Source organism: Trichosurus vulpecula, chromosome 5 (assembly GCF_011100635.1).
Source record: "Trichosurus vulpecula isolate mTriVul1 chromosome 5, mTriVul1.pri, whole genome shotgun sequence".
Classification (NCBI taxonomy): Eukaryota; Metazoa; Chordata; class Mammalia; order Diprotodontia; family Phalangeridae; genus Trichosurus; species Trichosurus vulpecula.
In genome coordinates this window covers 233,462,173-233,485,608 of record NC_050577.1, presented here as the reverse complement: position 1 = coordinate 233,485,608, position 23,436 = coordinate 233,462,173, and the positions used below count along the sequence as shown (strand labels likewise).

The window sequence follows — 23,436 nt, the reverse complement described above, 5'->3', positions numbered from 1 at the left end:
CATCCCCATTTTATAGACAAGGAAACTGAAGCTGAGAGGGTCTGATGTAGAATTTGGACTCAGGTCTTTCTGATCTCAAGTCCAACACTCTATTCACTTCACTACTTATCTACATAGAACAGCAGCCCTGAGGGTCTTCCCCTCTCAGCTTGATTTTTTTTCTTTTTTCTAATTAAAGGAGCCATCCCATCACTCACTTCTTAGAAGCCTTTTCACTGAATGGGCGTTACCTCACTCTAAGTGAGTACATGAAAAGGCCTTAGCCTAAAAGGGCCAGGTTTTCCCATTGCATCCTGGGTCATCTCCAGTCATGCTGATGAATATCTGGGCACTGGATCCAGATGGCTCTGGAGGAGAAAGTGAGGCTGGTGACCTTTCACATCCCTCCCTCAGTCAGATCAAAGTCAACTGCAAGTCATGTCATCATTTCCCTGATGTCGTGGTCCTTTTTGAAAATGAAGGACAAACATAACAACATAGAGTAGATTGGGAAAGATGTTCATGTCAGGGAATCAAAGGATCATCAAATTAGAGCTGGAAAGAATCTTATAGGCCAATGAATACAGCCATTCCATTTTACAGAAAAGGACAGGGAGAACAGAGAGATGGAGTAATTTGCTCAGGATCACACAGCTAGTGAGTATCTGAGCCAAGGTTTGAACTGAAATTTTCCGGACTATAAGCCCAAGAACTTCATCCACTGTGGGACCTAACTACATCTGGTCACTTCATTTCACTCTAAAGTTCTGAGCATCTGAGAATGAGAGTTCTGACAAAATGTTTTATCACTCTAAAAGAGGAAAAATAACCAGAATTCCATGCAGCATTATCCCAGCTTCTCAGAAATAAGAAGACTCAAGAACATTTTTTTCCTGACTAAGGCCATTTGACTGCAGTCATTTAGTATAAAGTTACTTTTACCAAACTTCAAAGGACTCATTTCAGACTCAGAAACATTGTATGTCTTGGTTTCCCACATCTGTACTGTGGTTCCATGGCATCCTTTCTCTTCACTTTCTACTTTCTGTTATCTTTATTTCTATGTTTTGTTAATACATCCAAAGTCCCTTTTATTGTTATTTTATTTTCTCTGGCATTTTCACTGTTTTATCTTTACTTGCCCTGAATTATTCTTTGAGCCAGACATTTATAAACTTCTGCTCATAATTTATTTATGTAATCTTTCAAACAAGATGGTGTTAATATATTATATACTACACATTAAAGAAAGACATATGGGATTCTGAATATAAATTGTGAGAAATTCATTCTCTTACTGAATCAAAGTTGGAAAAGGCTGAATAATTTTCTTGGGGCTTATTGGGCTTTTCAAAAGCACTTTCTTAACTTAAAATGGAAACATCTAAAAGAAAATAAGGAGAAAAAACATCAACTAACTGCAGGCATTTTGCTTTGCAAGCAAAAAATAAAGAAAAAAATAAATATCTATTTATCCTAGACATAGTCACTTTGGGCAAAAACATGCAAATAAACTCATTTCATATTCTTCCCCTCCTTTTCCCTTTACCCTCTTCTCTTCACCCCTCACACCTCAGATAGAAAGTGTCCTCATGTGTCACAAGGTCTCCTACCTGGATAAGACACTTAGATTTGTATAACAACTATCAGCAAGGCAGGGAAGGTTAACTGTAAAAGTGGGAAGCTAGCAGCCGCTGCCAACAGTCATAAGAAGGGTATGTACCTTTCTCCCACTCTGAATCTGTCCGTTTGCAGATGGAGTGGGGAGGAGAGAGGGGAGAGAGAAAGAGACAGAAAGACACATAGAGACAGAGACAGAGACACAGAGAGAATGGGAGATAAACAGGAACAGAGAGAGAGAGAGAGAGAGAGAGAGAGAGAGAGAGAGAGAAAGAGAGAGACAGAGACAGAAAGAGAGAGACAGAGACACAGAGAGAATGGGAGATAAAAAGGGACAGAGAGCAAGAGAGAGACAGAGAGAGAGACAGAGACAGAGACAGAAATACAGAGAGAATGGGAGATGAACAGGGACAGAGAGCAAAAGAGAGAGAGAGAGACAGAGAGAGAGACAGAGACAGACAAAGAGAGAAGAGAGGGGAAAGAGGAGAGAGAGACCCACAATTTCTGGGCTAGTGTTTCTTATTCTCTTGTTGCAGAAATGAGTGTCTTCACAGGAAGGAGAACAAGGGAACCAGGTAGAAACTCTCAATGTTAGAGGAGTATGACCCTAGATTCCTTGGTATTATCTGAGTGACTTTCCTAGTGTTTTTTTAGTTCTCCCTTGATATGTGTACAGGTTGGTTACAATAGCTACATTGACCCAGAAGAAAGAAGAGGAACACCTAGAGAGAAAGAGCTAGAATTCAGGATGCCTTGGAAGGAAAATAAAAGAATTCTTTCAACTTCTGCATGTACCTTTATTCGGCCTATCATGATTGGTATATTCAAGTGCCTCTGGTCTATTTCCCCTAGACCGGTACATTCCTAATAGGCATCCCCTCCCTTTGTCCTTCTGAATCTCTCTTGCTAGTTTAACCATTGAGGAACACTCAGAATCTCTTTGTAGTTTAGAGGAAAGTCTGATTGGTTGGGACTATGGAGTATGCCTCTATCTCTTATAACTAACATGGAGATCTGGTTGCTGGTAACACAAGCTGGCCGTCCTTGCATCCTTTTATGTTTATTACAGACTATAGTAGATCACTGACTGTTGGACTTTAAGTTCCTTGAAATCCAGGATTAGGCCCAAAGACAGGGGAGAGTGAGGTACCTTGTATCAGGTTGGGCTGCAAGCTTTCTGAGGTTTCCCCAACAGGAAACATGGAAGGATTTGGGCAGTGATAGGTTTGTGTCACTAACATGGTGACAAATGTTCAGGAGTATGGATGTAGAGTTGAAAGGCTTACTCCATCCCCAGCATCCTCATGTAGAAGTGCCTTAATCAATATTGTGGAATGAATAATTGCATGATGCAAATTTGCTAACTGGTTCTCTTCAGGGAATGAAGTTCACATCTACTTAGTAAAATACATTTGATTATGCAATATGAAAATTAAGTTAAGTTACATTAAGTGAAGTAGGTAGTGCAGTGAATAGAACATTAGTTCTGGAGTCAGGAATACCTGAGTTCAAATTCTACCTTAGATACTAACTATGTGGACCTGGGCAAGTTGCTTAATCTCCATCGGCCTCATTTTTCTCAGCAGTAAAGTGCAGATTATAATAATGGATCAAATGAGATAATATTTGTACAGTGCCCGGTGCATAGTAGATATTTTAATACTGCTTGTTTCCTTCCTGCCTTAATAATACCTCCCCCACTCAGAAAAAAGCAGTACAATTCAGTTGAATTCAATAGAAATTTGTTAAGCATCTATCCAAGAAATGATGGCACCAACTGGAATTCCGTTTATGAAAAGCTTTCTGATAATTATCTTTCAAGTGTACTATATAAATGTCTGTAATACTCTCATGTGTGAAAGTGAGAGATGTCTGCATTTAACACTTCTACCTACCTTATTTTTTTTCCTCCCATCCATTCACTTTCAGAATTCTGAAATATGCGATCTACAAAGAAGCATTTATTAAGTGACTACTACATGCCAGGCACTGTGCCAAGTGCTTTACAAATACCATCTCATTTCTTGCCTCCTACTTCCTTTTCCCCATTGAAGTCTGGCTTTGATCCCAACCAGTGTTTCTGAAAGATTACCAGATTTAGAGTTCTTTTTAAAAAATCCTCATCCTATCTCTCCTGAAACTTTCATCTCTTGACTGTGATCCTATACTGATTTAGTTCCCCTTCTGTGTTCTCAGTTGCTCATCCTTGAAGTACTCTATTCCTTTATTGAATTTCCCTTGTCCTCCCTCCAGGCATTCACCAACACACAGTTTTTAAATGTCTGCTCTTTGCTAACTTATCTCTACTTATGACCTCTCACCGGAGCTCCGTATTGTCCAATGGCTCCTGGAAGTTTCCGTTCCCATGTTTCATAAGTTTCCCTTTGACTGACATAGTATTACAGTGTTTCAACTAGAAATTGTACAGAGTATCTCGTGATCAACCTGTAGGTTCAAGGAGAAGTATTGTTTGGTAGATTCAGACCTAGTTGAATGATTGAACTGAAAGATTGGTAATCAATAGATTATTGACTTTTTGGAGCAACCTTTTGGATTTATCCTTTCCGTGTGTGTGTATGTGTGTGTGTGCACATATGTATGCACTGCAATGTATGTGTGCACGCATGTACACTGTCTGTCTGTGTGTGTGTTTTGAATCAGTGATGTGGATAAACTATAGATAGAATGAATATCAGATTTGTAGAAGTGATAGGGATATGGGATGTAGGATGACAGACTCAGGATTTAACATATCTTGACAGGCTAGAATCTAAGAAGATACATTTTAATAGGAATAAATATAAAATCCTACATTGGGTAAAAAAAACAGTTGAGCACATATGGTATGTGGAGGGGTGGCCAGACAGCACTTCATATGAAGATCTTAAGAATTTAATGCACTATTAACTCATTATGAGTTAACAGTGTGAAAAGTGCCTTTAAAAAGGGGAGGGGGAATATAATTTTGTGTTTCATTAATAGACGTTTAATGTCTAGAAGAAGGGAAGTTATAACATGTTATACTCTAGGTTAGACCACAATGAAGAACAATGTGCTTGAAAGCAATTTTAGTGCCCTAAAAGGAAGGAGCCTGGTCAGCCAAAGTATTATTTATTTCAGTTTTATTTTTAAGCTAGCAATTTGACATTTTCATTATATTTAATCTGATAACTGTAGTCAAATATCATTCTTCTAATTACCTAGCTCAGCAAGGAGATACAGTGTGGTATAGGGTGTTGGAGGGAGCAGATGCTTAATTTGGAATCTCTATGCCTTGGTTGCATCTTGGCTTTGCCACCTATTACTTGTGTGATCTTGGACAAGTCATTTTACTTTTGTGAGTTTCAGTTTCCTCACTGATAAATTAATGAGGGGCTTGAACTAAATGACCTTTAAAGTCCCTTTCAGTCCAAGATTTTATGCTTCTGAGAGACTGTGTTACCTGTGAAAACCTGCTTTATAGTATGTGCAACTTTATGCTAAGGACTTGAACAGGAAGAATGCACATAGTTTATAATCAATTGAAGGACAAATACTTTAGATGATTTCTCTCTTTTTTGGGCTCCTGGAGTACTTTGTAACTCTCTTGTGAACTTCTGTGCTAGACCCTGTTGTGTGTGTGCATATGCTCAGAGACCTTTATATACTATATATGTATATGTACATGTGTACATGTGGGCAGCAAGGTGGCATGGTGGATAGAGCGCTGGGCCTGGAGTCAGGAAGGCTCATCGTCCCAAGTTCAAATCTGGCCTCAGATACTTACTAGCTGTGTGACCTTGGGCAAGTCTCTTAACCCTGTTGGCCTCAGTTTCCTCATCTATAAAATAATCTGGAAAAGGAAATGATAAACCACTCCAAGGCAACCCCAAATCTGGTCGCAAAGAGTTGGACACAACTGAAATGATTGAACAATGAAACATGTACAAACATATGAATACATATGTGTGTATATATAATGTATATTACATGCACATTTTACACCTGTGTATAAACACACACTGTCCTAATATAAACACCTTGAGAAACAGGACTCTTATTCCACCTTCAGTCCTTTTCAGTGCTCAGCACAGTGCCTCACCTGGAGTGGGTAAAGGAATAAAAAAAATCATTTATTGTTCATTATATCCCTGGTTTTGTGCTGAGTTCTGGGGATAAAAAATGTGATAGAGTCACAAGGATTGGTTTTGAGCTGATGGATGGGAGACAGTGTTATGTAGTGGAAAGAGTACTGATCAGAATCAGGGTATGGGTTCAAATCCTGCCACAGGTGATTGTTTCCTTATGAAAAGTTACTTAGGAAAGTTACTTTCCTTAGGAAAGTTACTTAACCTCTTAGGTCTTCACTTTCCTCATTTACAATATGAAGGGATTGGTTAGATGACCTCTGAGGTCCCTCCCAATTCTAGATCTATGAACAATTCTAGATCCTATGAATATGTCTCAGAATCTGTTTCTTCATATATAAAGCAAGAGCCATGTAGCTTTCCAAGCAGATAAAAATGAAGTAATCCATTTGGAATGTAATGGTGTGTTTTTAATTGTGCTACCAAGTACAATTCAGCTTTGTAACTGAATGTAAGGAATAGCACCATTGTCCTTCCATTAATAATATTTTTTTTCTCTGTCTCCTTTCTTTCAGAGAAAGAATGTGCCTCTTTTCCTCAGTGTCAGTTTGCTAACTTTTTGGGGAACCTCACTTCTGGGAGCCCGCCTGTACTGGATGGGGAACAAGCCACCAAGCTTCTCCAACTCAGATAACCCTGCAGCTGATTCAGACAGCATCATGGCACGCACTTTGACCTTCCTTTACTTGCCAACCAAGAACCTCTGGCTGTTGTTATGCCCAGATACTCTCAGCTTCGACTGGTCCATGGATGCAGTACCACTGATAAAAACCCTCTGTGACTGGAGAAACCTCCACACTGTGGCCTTCTATACTGGACTCTTTCTCCTGGCCTACTTCAGCCTGAGGAGCCCGTGCACCAAGAGAGAGTGCAATGGGAAAGCCATCACCAATGGAAAGCAGAATGCTAATGGGCACAGCTGCCCCCCAGATGCAGAATACCAGGACTCGGAGCCTCAGCCCAGCTTTGCAGAGAAAGCAGAGAATGGCATTAAAAACCACGTCCCCCGACGGTCACTGCTTCCTTCCACAGAGAACATCGTTGTTCTGTCTCTGTCTTTGTTAATAGTTCCCTTTGTGCCCGCCACAAATCTGTTTTTCTATGTTGGCTTTGTAATTGCAGAGCGTGTCCTGTATATACCTAGTATGGGTTTCTGCCTCTTAATTACAGTAGGTGCCAGAGCCCTTTATGTCAAAGCCCAAAAACGCTTTCTCAAGAGTTTGATTTTTTACGCCACAGGTGCACTAATTGTTTTTTATGGACTCAAGACTGCCATCAGGAATGGGGACTGGCAGAACGAGGAGATGTTATACAGGTCAGGGATAAAAGTCAACCCAGCAAAAGGTAATCTTTTATTCATTCATTCATTAATCCATCCATCCATTCATACAGTTTAAAAATTTGATCTGTCTGCCCTTGGCTGTCTTTATTACATTTCAGTGAAAAGGAGAAAAAAAGAAAATGTTTAGCTCTCATTTTGTACCTTATATACAAGTTAATGTTTAGCTTTCATTTTGCACCCTATATACGTTTTCCTTCTAAACTAGATGGACCATAAACCAGATCGATAGAACCATTTAATGTTTCTATAATTGAAATATGGAGGTGTTTCCCCATGGGCCTGAATAAGCTTGTTCAAAGTGATCAAGACTTCTATAGAATTTGGAGAGCATTTTTGGTAGCTCAATTCAATATGTGAAAGGAGGTTAAGTGGTTGGTATTGCCTCTGGAGTCAAAGGACTTGGATTTGCTCCTTGCCTCTGCAACTTTGGCCAAGTCTCTGGACAATTTTTTTCATTTATAAAGTGAGGGGGTTAGACTGACTGGCCTCTGAGAACCTTTCAGCTCTAGACCTATGGTCTCACAAACATCTCTTAGCCATAGTCTTCTTATCTGTTAACATGCCTGGCATGTACGAGGCACTTAATAAATGTTTATTGATTGAGTGGTGTAGTCTAGAAGTCCTCTTTTGGCTCTAGATGTATGATTGTAATCTTAGAAAGATCCTTTTTATCACATACTAAAAATTAGGTTATCCCACTTACATTCACCATAGTGTTAATGTTTTCAAAGTATTATTTGAGGTGTTAACTCTAAGAAGCACATTAAAGTCTTGAAAAGATTTGGATCTAAAATTGGCCCTGGTTCTTCGAAATCATATCTCCAGGTGTCAGTGTGCCCGTGTGACAGGGATTAGTCTCCTGTGGTTTTCTACCAGACAAAACAATTAAGGTGTTACCAAATTCTTCTCAAATTGTTCTTATTTAAGAATTACTAATTGCTTTGGGGAGATGACTCACTTATCATCTAGCAAAAGGGCTGTTATATGTTTGAACTTTTTCCTAACACAGAAAAGGAAATCAACTCATCTTGGCATCCATTGCCAGAGCCAAAAAAATTAATCAATAAAAGCATTTGGATTTGAGGTGTTTTAGAATTATCAACATCTGTTACTATGGGCAACTCTTGTGTAGGGAATTAAATGATGAATGAGAATAGGAAGCAATGGAGTGAGAGTGATTATGTTTCCAGTGCAGAAAGATGTCTTACATGAGCCTTTTGTTTTTAAAATCTTAAACCAGCTTTTCTTGCATTTATGGTTCATGATTTTGGTTGTTTGCCATTTGATGCTGAATTTATATTTGGGAAACACAAGTATTTTCCTTCATATTGATTTCATCTATTTTTCCTTTCTTGATGATTTTTATCTAATTTTCCCAAGTCAGTCTTGTATGGTGGAAAGATCACTGGACTTAAAATCTCAAGAACTGGGCTCAGATTTTGTCACAGACTAGGTATGTGACCTTGGAAAAGTCACTTAACATTTTTGAACCTTTCCTTTCCTTTCCTCATCTGTGAACTTGGAATAATAATATTCATACTACCTGTACCAGGCTGCTACATGGCACAGTGGATAGGGTGCTGAGCCTGAAGTCAATACGACTCATCTTCCCAAGTTCAAATCTGGGCTCAGACACTTAGTAGCTGTGTGACTCTGGGTAAGTCACTTAACCCAGTTTGCCTCAGTTTCCTCATCTGCAAAATGCGCTGGAGAAGCAAATGGCAAACCACTCCAGTATCTTTGCCAAGAAGAGTTGGACATGACTGAAAATGACTGAGCAACACTACCTGCCTCATGGGGTTTTTGGTGCGTGCGTGTGTGCGCGCGTGAGTAAAGGGGAGGGGAACTGTGGAGTACTTTGTAAAAATTCAACTACTATATGGTATATTCCAAAAGTGTTAGTGCAATTTTAAGCTTTATAAGCCTCAAATTGTATTTCTAAGGCCTTTGGGATGCCTTGTATGTAACTGTGAATTTTCATGATCATTCTTACTCAAAAGAGGCCGTATGGTGTAGTGGTTAGAGAGCTGGCCTCAGGGTATCAATGGCCTAAGTTTAAGTTGCATCTCTAATAGCTGCTGGCTTGGTGAGACTAGGCATATCATTCAACCCCTCCATTCCTCCAGAAACTAGGAAACTAAGACTATCACAGAGAAGGTGAGAGTTCTATGTTAATTGAACAACTTACTGAGATCTCCCTATGAAATCACAACCCTGGACCCTGAAGAAAAAAAAATCTTCCAGCACATAAATATTTGAGGCCTTAATTTGTGCAGGGAGCCATACTTGCTCTGAAGTATTTAGTTCATGGCCATATTGTTTTACCCATGTGATAGAACAAGTACATGGGAAACAGCTCCTTACTCTCCACTGGCCAACCAGCCAAGGAAAGTCCCAGAGAAAATCAACCTTGGCAGGTTCAGTCAGTAGACATAAATGTTTTCTTAAGCAGAGTTCTAATTGCCTACAGTCCAATAGAGTTGATTAAAGAAAAATAGATAGCAGGGATTCCAAAGGAGAGGCCAGGCACTTAAAAGGGGCCAGTGTTTACCATTACTGAGTGCTGTCTGAAAAAAAAATAGCCTTCCTGTGGCTTTTCTCATTAGTGGGTTCTGCCCAGGTTATTGATCATCTGAACTCAAATCCTGCTACTAAAAGAAATCATTGAGTTTGCAGGGGAATGTGATACCTTTGAAAATGGCATGCGAGTATGTCTATTAAGGGGCTTCCCTGTACTTAGAAGCTACTTTTCTCTAATCCTTTTGGCAGATAATGAGATGCCTTCCAACTCTCAGATCTCAGGACACTATGATATACTCAAAGAAACTGAAAAAAAAAAGTCAAGCTGTAAATTATTTTATACTTCCTGGGTCTCTGGTCAATGATGATACTCTGACTAATTTTGCCTAATTGTGTTGAACATGCCCCAGTTATATACATGCATTATGTAAATGAAACATCACAACCTTATTACGCTATTTGCTACTCTCCTCTGTTGAATTTTTTGCCATATTTATTCATCCAGGCAACAGGAAGACTAAAGCACTCTCCCCCTTCCCACCCACCCCTGCCCCAAAATACTCTGGTGTGATGAAAAGAATACTGATAAAAGAACCTGAGTCAAAGGACCTCAGTTTGAATTTGAGATCTGTTACTTTCTAGCTAGATGACATTGTGTAAGTCACTTTTGTTTCATGGGGCTCTTTTCCTTCATCTGGAAAATAAAGGGATTAGGGATAATAATCTCCAAGTATCTTCCAGCTTCAAACACTTATGACTCTAACTTTCATCCGTTATACCAGTGATAGGTGCCCAATAATTATTTAATGAATAAATGCCATTGGTATATATGTATATGTTAATATATATGTACATATATATATATATATCTGTGTGTGTCTGTATGTGTCTATATAATATGTATATATTATATATATAAACATGTCTGTATGTGTGTATGTGTATGTATTTATATATGTATGTATGTGTGCCTGTGCATGGATGTATGTATATATGTGTGTATGTATATACATACATACATATATATATGTATGTGTATGTATATGTGTATGTATATGTGTATGTGTATATATGCTAGCACTTATCTAGCGGCCACTATCAGCAAGGCACTGTGCTAAGTGCTTTATAATTATTATCTCATTTAATTCTTAAAACAACCTTAAGGGTTATTATTATCTCTATTTTACAAATGAGGAAACTGAGATGAACAGAGGTTAAGTGACTTACTCAGGGTTATAGATAGTAAGTGTCTGCAGTCTTGGCTTAGCATATTAACCATTGTACCACCTAGCCTCGCCCCCCTCAATTTTTCTTCCTCCCTTTCTTATTCTCTCTCCTCCTCATTTTTCTTTTTCTCTTCACACATAAGCCTGTATGTATTAATTTATGCGTGTGCGTGTATGTGTATACACATGTGTGCATATGTATGTATGCATGTGCCTGTAATGTCACCTAGCTATTACGTAGCAGAGCTGAGATTCAAACCGAGGTCCTTTGACTCTGATTCTTTTTATCATGCCAAAGTATTCTAGTGGGGGTAGGTAGGTGGTGCTTTATTCACCTCATACCTACACACATATATGTTTATGTACGTACATACATACACGCATATAAACAAATGCACACATACACCTATCTAGATACATACATACATGCCTATACGCATACATGCATATGCATATGCAATCAGGTAATGATTGGCTATTGCTGCTTTGACCCAGGAATTCCAAAGGATGTCAAGCTTATGTGTCATGGCATCTCAAAAAAAAGGCAGAAAACATGCTCCCTTCTATGGCGATATTTAAAATCTAATTAGAAGAAGACTTACACTAGAGAATAAATTGAAGAAAACACATAGCACATCTAAGTTAGGTGTAACTGTAGCTCTCCATGCCTAAGATATTTAAAAGTGAGTATCTGCATATATCCCCGGGGTGCCTTGTACACATTACAGTGGAAAGGCCTCATTTTGGATTCAGTGTCCATCTTCTATAACATGAACTTGATCTTGACATAAGGTTAGTTCTCTAAAAGCTTAGTGCTTCAGTTTCTCTGACCATAAACATGGGGATAAGGGTGCTGGCCACTGGGAAATATTCCAGTTTAGCTATTCCCTAGGAGTAAATCACACAGTTCTGGAAACCAATGACACCAGTGCTTACCATTTTTGGCGTCATCAAGGACACAGTGAAGGCCGTAGCATCTGGCTTCTTATATTTTTGGAGGCAATCTGGACAAAATGTGAGAATCTGTGTAGGGGAAGAAATAATAATCCTCTAGGATTTGGAGCAGTGTTTTAAATTAATTTTAGTTGCTTGGTTTACTCTATTTTTTTAATCAATATACAAAGCTCCTAGCAATTCCAATTAGCAAGAGTCTTCCTGAAGAGTTAATCTAAGCTGTACGGTAGATTATATATCTAATGTACTTGGTCTTCTGTAAGCTTATCTCCAATTATAGTCATTTCATTCATTAATTTCTTGTTTGGGCTCTTGAAAGCATTAGCAGATTTTGTAGACATTATGTTATGCCTTGTAAAAGAACAAGATTTTTAAGCCACCTAAGTCATCAGGGCACAGATCTTCAATTGTCTTGTATTTTGTGTTGGAAGGGCCTTTAGAATTCATTCTATCATATCTGACTTCCTTTGGAAGGCTTGGGTCCAGGTGGCAAAATCCGTCATCAGCTGATTACATGCAAATAATTGCGGATAAAGCTTGTATTAAATAGCCACCACACTGCAACTTCAGAGTTCAAGTCTGGATAGTGGAGGAATGATAGTTGATTTTAGACTTCTCAAACCACAAGTACCACCTCATTAGCAGAAAGAAAATGTCAAGAAAATACTAGACAGAGTTGCTTACTGTACCTCAGTAGTGTCTAAATGACTGTTTATATGTTTGCATTTTTGTTCGAGGAAGAGAGGAATTTTCTCTTTGGTTACTGGAGTAATGAAGAGGCCACAGAATCTTTGGAATTTTCATTCCCTTTTTTAATGAGTGGTTGAGATAATGGAATTGGACTAGCATTTGTAAAAGGAAAAAAAAATTCTAAGTACATAACAGAGCCTTCCATGGTAATGAATACCCTGATAGAACTGAGGGAGTAGCATTTCTATGGGGAAATGTTATAATGTGGCTGAAATTATGAAAAAGAAACTACTTCTGAAGTTATATTTGTGCTACATGCATTTCCCAAATCAGTTATAAAATTTTTTATTTGCCGTATATTGCATGCCCCTTAAGTTGGCTTAAAAATGGAAGTCCTTGCTTTAAAAATAAAAACAAACAAAAGACCAAAACAAACAAAAATATAGCAGAACTTCAAAAACCAAACCACTCACTAATTTAACACATACTTTGCATTCAATCAGGGCTTGGCCCTCATCAATTGGAGCAGGCTGAATGACAATCCTCTCCTAGGGTCTAAAACTCCCAGGATTATGGAATGATTGTATTAATTAATTAATAGCTATTCACATAAAGAGGTAGAGAAGTAAGGGGAAGAGAGCCACCTTTTATAATGGAAAGAGCTGGCTCCAAGTTCAATGTCTGATGTATACTGGCTACAGGACCCCAAACAGGGCAAGGAAATCCCTAGAACCCAGACAGCTCTCTCATACTATTAGTCGCAGAGGAATCTATTTGTGTTGACTGGGGAATATCCTCATCATGTAAGCTTTCTAAACCCATGAAATGACAGGCCTCCCTTACCCCTGAAAATATGTTTATAGCTGTCATGGATAAAAATGAAATGTAAGTTGGATGAACCACTAGTTAGCTAACTAGGGTCTAATTTATAGTTATGCTGTCAGTAACTTCCACCTTCCTATTTATAGAGCCATTCATGATTTTTGCTAATGATGGTATGTTTGAATTTTTCATAAGAATGTTTTCATTTTATGACGTTTATTTTGTAGTAGAATTTCAGGCTCAGATAATCATTCTCACATATTGAGTCATATCTAGCATCTTACTTTAAGCCTCAGAATGATTTTTTTAACCAATAAATTAGACATAAAACTTTAATTTATTAATTTACTAATAATTGGACCTTAGTATTTGCTTTTTTTTTTTTAATTTTGAAGGAGGGAAGGCAGGGAAATTGGGGATAAGTGACTTGTCCAAGGTCACACAGCTAGTAAGTGTGTCAAGTGTCTAAGGCCGGATTTGAACTCAGGGTCTCCTGACTCCAGGGCCAGTGCTCTACTCACTGCACCACCTAGCTGCCCCTAGTATTTGCTTTTTAGCATGAATATATGGTGGTGCAGTGGATATAGTGCTAGGACTGGAGTCAGGAAGACTCATCTTCCTGAGTTCAAATCCAGATGCGTACTTGCTATGTGACCCTGGGCAAGTCACTCAACCCTGCTTGCCTCCATTTCCTCATCTGTAAAATGATCCGGAGAAGGAGATGACAAAACACTCCAGTATCTTTGCCAAGAAAACACCAAATGTTATCTCGAAGAGTCAGATATGACTGAAATGACTGAACAAATAGTCAGACATGGCTGAAAAAAAGACTTAACAACAACCTATACATACCCATCTTAACTGATATCGAGGGTACTAAAATGAGTGCAGAACCATTATTTCACTAATCTTAGAAAAATTATAGAAATTAAAATAAATATCACTCCCGTTTATAGACCTAAGATATATTTGTTAAGATGTAGTAAATAGTAAGCACTTAGCAAATGTTCATTGATTGTTGAATCAATTATGAGGCAAGGAGGTTTTTTTTTCCCTTGGTTGCTGATACAGAGGCCACAGAATCTTTAGAATTTTCATTCCCTTTTAATTTTTTAACCTTTTATGTGTTTTGATTCCTTGTCATTCTGTTTAAGTCTGTGGACCCCTTCTCAGAATTATACTTTTAAATGCATAAAAATAAAAGATAAGCAATTTCAAATTATACCAATTATGTCAGAATAAGGAAATATTTTTGTTTCCCCATACAATTTCAGGGACCCAATTAAATGTGGACCCCATATTAAGAACTTTTTTCCTAGAATATTCCAAATCTGACATATTCTCTTGCTTTTTGTATATTTGCAATATCTTTCCCTGATTAAAGATAAGTTTCACATGGTTTCAAGTTTCATATACATTCAGAGAAACAGAAACAATCAAAACACTTAACAACTTCCAAACACTTATGTGCCGAAGACTTAGAGTTTTACTTTTGAAAACAGTTTAAAATTTGAGAAATTTTAAGCTGAGATAGAAGTAAAACCACTATGGATTTTGTATCCTGAATTGTTTCTGTTTTTCCAAAATAGATGTTCCTTTACAGATATGTGAAAACTTCAGTGAGCAGCCAGTTTTGATGTTTTTGGAGCAAACTGTAGAGTTGTATTTGTGCAAAAATACCATGTTCACAAACCGGAAAACATCCAAATGATGTTTATTTGCTTAAAAAATAAAACAGTTCAGTCAATAAGTGAACCCTTGGTTGGATTTGCAAAGATTTGGTTGTCCTGAAGTGAGAGGTAGATGTAAATGCAGGTACCACATTGAATACAGGGAAATATTAAGGATATTTTTGCTTTTCTGGAGCTAAGGAGAATGAGAATAATTCACTTATATATACACCCCAATAAAAGTATTTCTTTAAGTATTGAGGCCAAGTATCTAATGCTTGTAAGGAACATGCAGGGGGTGTTTTTTCAGTAGAGACCCTGTTTACTTAAAAGTTGAAAAAAGCTGAAGCTTCCAAGTCTATAAAAACCAGAACAGCTTTGGGGCATGTATTTCTAAGAGCTATTGTCAGCTAATGGAGCTCTTTTCCATTCTGGAAGTCTTGAGGGAGTATCCTGGATTAAGCACCTCATCAAACCCCTAGATCTTGTTTTTTGTTTTTTTTTTTCCAGGGGGGAAGGCAGAGCAATTGGGGTTAAGTAACTTGCCTAAGGTCACACAGCTAATAAGTGTGTCAAGTGTCTGCGTCTGGACTTGAATTCAGGTCCTTCTGACTCCAGTGCCGGTCCTCTACTCACTGTGCCACCTAGCTGCCCCCAAACCCCTAGTTCTAAAAGAAAGCAAGTCCTAAAAATATTTCTGAAATCACATGGAAGTTTACTGGAAATTTTGTTAGAAAGCTGTGTCCCTGTTTTGAATATAGATTTTTGTTTTGATAATTATTCCAAATGATATTTCTGATTGGTATTTATTAAGAATTAGTTATGCAAATCATAAAGCTGTAGCTTCCTAATAAAAGGTTTATTTATTTAAGATAGTGGCTGATAATTGAATTTCTTAGGCCTCATTCTCCAGAAGAGAATTGGTTGAATAATCCAAGCTATTAAGTTTACCATCTGCACCCATGCAAAATGCATTTGGTAAAAACATGGGTGAAAATAGCTGAGAAAACTAATGTACAATGAAGGATTCCATCACGGAAATTGTGGCATCTTTCATTAACCAACTTTATAGGAAGAACTGCATATTTGTGGGCAGTGAATATGTAGGGTATCACATGTATAGCTCTCATTTATTCTCAGAGCTAAATTAGAAAATTAAAAACTTTCAAATTGGCAGTTGGGAATTATTCTAGAACATTGTTTTTTAAATGGTCATTTGTATTGATTTTGAGGCTTTGGAGGAAGCAAATTATAAGACACTTATGCTTGACAGATAGATTAGTTTGAAAATATATTACTTTTTGTTCTCTAATTATTTTTAAAATCATACAGTTAGAGGTAGAAAGGCCTTAGAAACCATATAGCTTTGTCATGTCTAAAAAGTTCAAGAGACATAGTTTCTATATGATTCCATAGTAACTAGTCATTTTATTCATAATACTAGCATTTTATTAAGAAAAGGGATAGTCATTTGGCTGGCTCTCCCTTGGACCAAAGATGAATCATGGTGGTGGGCTAACAGTTTATATGCCCTCAGGAGGGTGGCATTTAACTCTGATTGGTTAACAATTAATGAGGATCAATGTTTTAATGAGGTGTGCTTATTCTAAAAAGGGTCTTGAGGTCCTTGACACTGAGCATCCAAACCTTGGTCAAAGAGATTTATCGGTTTCCATATCACCTGTCTGACAAAAGGGAGAATCTACATTTTCCCAGACCTGAGTAAACACAATGATCAGGAATCTACCTCTTCACCTAAACTTAGAGTTTCTTTACTGTCTTTATTAGATCTTAGCCATCCTAGCTAGGTAAGTCTTTGAGCAAGACTTCCCACCTTGGTTGATTTCTGGATGAAGAAGTAGAAAAGTAAAAAAAAAAACCAACCTTTGTCCTAATTCACTAATTGGTTATTAATACATGAAAGAAATAATCATTTCTCTCAGTTCAATCCCCTCATTTTATTGTCGAGTCATTTTCAATAATGTCTGATTCTTCGTGGCACCTTTTGGGGTTTTCTTGACAAAGATACTGGAGTGGTTTGCCATTTCCTTCCCCACCTCATTTTACAGATGAGGAAACTGAGGCAAACAGGATCCAAGTGGCTTACCCAGGGTCACACAGCTAGAGAGTATCTGAGGCCAGATTTGAACTCAGGAAGATAAGTTTCTGACTCTAGGTCCAGTGTTCTATCCACTGTGCCACCTAGCTGCCCTCATTTTACAGATAGCAAACCTGAAGACAGAGACCTTGGATGACTTACTTGCAAGTAGTAAGCGACAGATCCAGGACCTGACTCAGTATCCAGGTCCCTATTGAACCCTGAATTGGCAAACCATAGTCCATGTGATAGTCCAGGGATCCAGCAAAACCTCCAAGTGTTAGCAGAGCTATGTTTTTGCCAGAACTGATTAAACCTGGTTTAGGTGATTGCTTGGTAGAAGAAGTCTTAAGAAAAAGATCCTTAAGACACATTTTCCCCTACCCAGGCTCAAGTGTCCCCACTGTATTAACACTTAGCATGATGAGGTGCAGTTAGCATCATAGGATCATAGATTTAGGATTGGAAGGAACCTTAGACATCCTCTCATCCAACTCCCTCATTTTGTTAGTTAGGAAAAGATTCATGGTGTGGGTAGACAGAGTACTGGATTGGAGGCAGGAAGACCTGGCCTCATATCCTACCTCACATCCTTAGTGGGTGTGTGACTATGGGTAAGTCATTTAACTTTTGGAAGTCTCAGTTTTTTTCATGTGTAAAACAAAGGAGTTGAACTACATGAATTCAGAAGGCCCTTCCAGTCATCCTGGAGTATGGTCTTTTGTTTTTCTTGACTATGCATATTTATTATAAGGGCCTTCTTCTCTTTTTCCTCCTCCTCTTTCTCCTCCCCTTCCTTTTCCTCTTCCTCTTCTTTCTCTCCCTCTTCTCCCTCTGCCTCTTCTTCTCCCTTTCTCCCTTTCTTCCTTTCCTTCTCCCTCCTTCCCTTCCCTCTTTTCCTCCTCTTCTTTCTCCTTTTTCTCCTCTCGCCTCTTCCTTTTCTCCTCCTCCTTCTTCTCCTCCTTCTTCTTCTCCTCCTTCTCCTTCTTCTTCTCCTCCTCCCCTTCCTCCTCCCCCCTCCCCCTCCACTCCTCGTCCTTTTCCCTAGTCTTCTTTCTCTCCCTTTTCTTGTTTCTTCCCATCATCTTCCTCTTCCCTTTCCCCTTTTCTGCCTCCTCCTCTTTCTGCTTTTCCTCCTTTGCCCTCTTCCTTTTCTTCTTCTTTCTCCTCTTCCTTCTCTCCCCCTTCTTCTTCCTTTCCCTCCCCCATTCCCCTTTCCTTTCTCTTTCTACTTCTTCCTTTTCTTCCTCTCACTTTCCCTCTTCTTTCCCTTCCCTGTCTCCTTTTCCTCCTCCTTTTCCTTTTCTTCTTCTCCCCTTTCTTCTCTCCCTCTTCCTCTTCTTCTTCTCCCTCTTTTTCTTCCTTTCCTTCCCCCTCCTCTTCTCCTTTCATTTCCCCTTTCCCATCTTTTCCTTTTCCTACTACTTCTCCCCCTCTTCCCCATCCTTTCCCTCCTTCCTTTCCTTTCCTTTCCTCCTTCTTCTCATTTCTCTTCTCTTCCTCCTTCATAGGGGGAGCTTGGAGGAAGAAAGGTTAATATTTGTTCATTGAAAAAAGTAGAAACTGAGGCCCAGAGAGATACTTGTTTTACCTAAGGTCACTTAGAGGATGTGTGTGGCAGAATTGGGATATGAATCTAGGTCATCGGACTACAAATCTAAGACTCCATCTACTGCAACTAAATTGAATGTAATCCAATCAATAGAGTTATTAATGTTCTGTAGACCAGAGCATTGTCACATCTTGCCCTAGATGAGGCCCCTTTTTGAGCATTATAATATTGTGTGAATGGATATGTTAGAAAGAGAGGGTGTTGGGTGACGTAGGATATGAACTCTCTGCCAGTCAAGTTTGTTGAATGCCAGATAGATAACTGAGGATGATTTCTTCTTCCTGAATGAGATACTTGCCTGGAATGGAGTAAAGCTTAAATCTTTAGGATTCTGAGTTTTCCGGGATTTTTAGGATATCAAAACATCTTGAGATCATTTCATATCAAAATTTGTTGGAGGAACTGAGCACATTTAACCCAGAGAAGAGAAGACTTTGTTGTCTATAAGTATATGAAGAGTTATCATACAACAGAGGGGTTAGATTTTTTTCTTCCACTTGGCATAACTAGGAACATCGAGTGGAAGTTGCAGATTTTAGCTTATTGTAAGGAAACATTTCCTAACAGCTTGATCTGTTTAAAAGTGGAAGGGGCCAACTTCCCCTCCATGGAGGTCTTTAATAGAAGTTGAATGTCTCCTTTGTTGGGAATGTTATAGAAGTATTTTTGTTCTGAAGACAGCTGGACCAGATGGACTTAAAATGATAAAATAATGTGCTGAATCTCTTCCCTTTCTTGCTATTTTTGAGGATAGTGTGTGCTTTCTTGCCCTTTATCCTGAGGTCACTGCAACCAACAAACAAATAAATAACTTGTCTTCTGAGATTCCACTCAATTCAACATTAAACGTATTAAATGTCTAAAATGTTCAAGGTACTATGAATGTTCTAGATTCTGGGGATACTAAAAGGAATTAAGACTTAGCCTGACATGGTTAAGATGGATTAGATTTAATCTATTTGGTCCTAGAGGGCAAAAGTAGGTACAATGATTAGAAGTTGTAGGACAGGCTTGATAGAAGGAAGAACTCCATCAAAATTAGAGCTGTGAAGTGAGAGGTAATAGATTCTTCTCTACTGGAACTTTTCAGGAAGAACTTTGTAGCTTAGTGGCACAATGGATTGAGTTCTAGACCCAGAATCAAGAAGATTTGTGAGGGAACAGAACAATGGAGGCCAAATGGTCCAGATTGGGTATAATGTGGTGAAATCACACTTAAGGGAGATTAACCCATATGTTAATTGTTGATGTTGAGTCATTTTTCATTCGTTTCCAACTCTTCATGACCCCTTTGGAGTTTTCTTGGCAAATATACCATAGTAGTTTGTCATTTTCTTTCTGCCGCTTACTTTACATATGAAGAAGTGGGGCAAATGGGGTTAAGTGACTTGCCCAGGGTTACACACTTAAGTGTATGAGGCCAGATTTGAGCTTAGGAAGTTCAGTCTTCTGGACTCCTGACCTGGTACTCTATTTACTGTGCCATCTAGCAATCTATACATAAGGTGGCTACCAATCCATAATTAAGGATCTCTGTGGGCCACATATTGATTTCATTTTAAAATGCAGTATCATCTAAGTTTTGCTGTATGTTTTTATTTATTTTGTTAAATATTTCCCTGTTATATTTTAATCTGCTTCATATGTACTTGGACATTTGCAGGCTGCAAGTGGTCCTCTGTTTGTCTTTGTCACCTTCTGTGTAAAGGATTTGGAGATAAAATGATAGTATAAGAATTTTTAGTGTAGATTAGAGCTAGACTGTGGAGAACCTTGTAGGCAATGTGAAACAGCTAATGGTTTTCTAATAGATAATGAATGAATGAATGAAGTAATGATGTGATTAGTGCAGGAAGAGTATGTAGGTATTGGTGGTAAAAGTAGATTGGCAAGGAGGCATTGATTGGTACAGTGTCACAGTTGTCTTGGACCAAGGGAAACAAGGGCTTGAACTATGGTGGTTTCAATAAAGAGAGGTCATTTTCAAGAACCAGTATATAAATAGAATTAATTGAATTTGGCAGCTATTCAGATGTGAGGGGTGAGGAAGAATCAGAAGCCTCTGATTTCCATCCTAGATATTCTATAAATAGAATTTATAAATTAAGGGGAGGTATGTGTGTTATCTCTACGTGTGTACACACACATATGCACATACGTACATATTCCCCCCAATTTTATATACATGTTTCACACATATTTCCATATATACACACATATATGGAAATATGTATGTATATGTACATGTATATATATATATGTATGTATATACACACATACACATTTCCCCTTAATTTTATATACATGCATATGTATGTATGTGTATGTGTATGTATATGTGAATATGTGTGTATGTATATCTGTATTTCTATATATGTGTGTATATACATTCGCTATCTTCCCAGACATATGCATGTATATGTGTGTGTATATATGTGTATATACATACAAACATGTATACATATACACATACACATGTGTACATACAAACATGTATACGTATACACATACACATATATACATACACACACACATAGCGTGTGTGTGTGTGTGTGTGTGTATTCTCCAATCCCCATCCCCTTGGGTAGAGTTTGGTTTTAGACATATTGAGTTTAAAATACTGGCTGGATCCTCAGGTCGATGTCTATCAGGAAGCTAATAAGGTGAGACTGGGTCTCTTGTATGGCTGAGCTTTGGAACTAGAGACTTGTGGGACATCTACTTAAAGCAATAATTCAAGCAGTGGGCACAGATGAGATTGCTATGGACAAGATTGTAGCGGGAAAAGAAAAGAGAAGCAAGGACACAAGCCTTTTTGACTTTCTTACTTAGAGAGTGGGAGGAGGGGGAGGAAGCAAGGTAAGTTGCTATTAGACAGGAAGGACAAAGTCTGAGGGGAAACCAGAACTGTGCAGTGTCAGAAGCCAAGGGATGAGAGATGACACAAAGATAGACTATCAGAGTGGAAGCAGTCGTGAACTGTTTCACATATGTGTGAAAGATCAAGGAGGATGAACTCAGAAAAAAGGGTCATTTGATTTGGCAATGCGACTGCCATTAATGACCTTGGAGAGAGCAATTTCAATGCTGTGTTAGGGAGAGAAACCAGATTTGGCAGTGAAAGAGAAGATGCGATGATTGCTTGGGTAGTTAGCAGGATCAAGGTTACTTTTAAGGTTAAAGGAGGAACTTTTGAGTTCCTATCCAGTTTTACTTTGCTCATAGTATACATGGTATCCTAGATATGTTAGTAGCTAGGTGCTTGCTTATGAAGTTTTGGTATCATATACATAAGCATATACATATAAACATATATGCATGCACACACATATATGTATGTATAGGTATGTGTGTGGCCTCTCTCTCTCTCTCTCTCTCTCTCTCTCTCTCTCTCTCACCACACTCACGCACACATACACACACACTCACACACACTACATATCTCCATTCCAAAATAAACAGGTCACTATATTTATGAATAATATGAATTGTTTCTAAGGATGGTTTCAAGTAGAGTGCACCATAGTAGTTAAAGTTTGATTTAACTGTCAGTACTTATATAAATACTGGCAAGAATTTGGGAGTAAATGTGTTTCTAAGCTGCTTTAATGAAAACATTAGCATAGCAATTACTGGTATTGTGCAAATCTCTGCATATCTACATTTTCCTCATCTTCCAATCAGTATGACTTTTGTGAAATGAATAAGGCACTTGCTTTATCAAAATTTTATTTACCAGCAAAGAGTTTTCCTCCTCCATCCAATATTAATAACTCTTTGGGACAGATAATTTTAGGGGATATTAAAACAGGTAAGCTGATCTCCAGAGTCCCTCACAGCTCTAAAATTCTCTGATATATATTTGGATACTTGTGCAAAGGGCCTCATGGGATCCCTGCGCAATGGCATTTCAGTCATCTTGGTGGTAGGAGCTGGTGAATCCTATTCAGGCTTCTAGGCTCGGCTTGTAGTTGCTGACTTCTGAAGCTTTACAATGAAATTCTTGGCTCATAGATATATAACATTAATGATGAAACCATAGAAAAAAATATCTGCAGTTGATAATAGGGTATCTCATTCCTTACATGAGTGGGTGGGTGCATATATTATCAGGACAACATGTCTTATTATCATGATATTTGGTGGTTTTCACTCAACCTGTAATGGAAATACACACATATAATACACACACATACACATAATATGTGTGTGTGTGTGTGTGTGTATAGTGTGTGTGTATATGCATTATGTATGTGTATATATATGTGTGTGTGTGTGTGTGTGTATGAATTAGTGAGATTTGAAGGAAAATTTCCCTCTCAGTGCATTTGCCATTGCCTGTTGGCATAGTAGGACTAATAAAGGTTGGAACTCACAGACCATAAGGTAACTTGAAAGACAGTGTCATATAATGAAGCAGGTCCCAAAGTGAGGTCTAGAGACCCCTTTCAAGAGGTCTGAAGAAGTCAAAACTATGTTCATAATAATACTAAGATGTTTTAATTTTGAATACAGCAAACACTGATAGATAGCCACATAAATAAAATCTCTTGGTGGGGGTCTCTAACAATTTTTAAGAGTTTAGAAGGGTCCTAAGACCACAAAATTTGAGAGCTGCTGGTCTCCTGGACAGACTACTGGACATGGCATCGGCAAAAATCTGTGTTCAAATCATACCTTTGTGTGGACACTGACTAGTCACTTAACTTGCCTAAGGCTCAGTTTTCTCATATATAAAATGAGAGTAGCAAGCCAGCTGTCCCATCTACCAGGTCT

General features: G+C 38.2%; 1 protein-coding gene across 3 annotated transcripts in view; it reads left to right on the top strand.

The window, feature by feature from the left end:
• The window catches only part of TMTC2 (transmembrane O-mannosyltransferase targeting cadherins 2), a 534,931-nt gene that overhangs the window by 264,477 nt on the left and 247,018 nt on the right, over positions 1-23,436 (top strand). For all 3 annotated transcript variants that reach the window (XM_036759984.1, XM_036759983.1, XM_036759985.1), the window contains one exon: positions 6,242-7,070. In XM_036759984.1, coding sequence (XP_036615879.1) covers positions 6,242-7,070 — 829 coding nt within the window. The remainder of the gene's footprint in view (positions 1-6,241; positions 7,071-23,436) is intronic.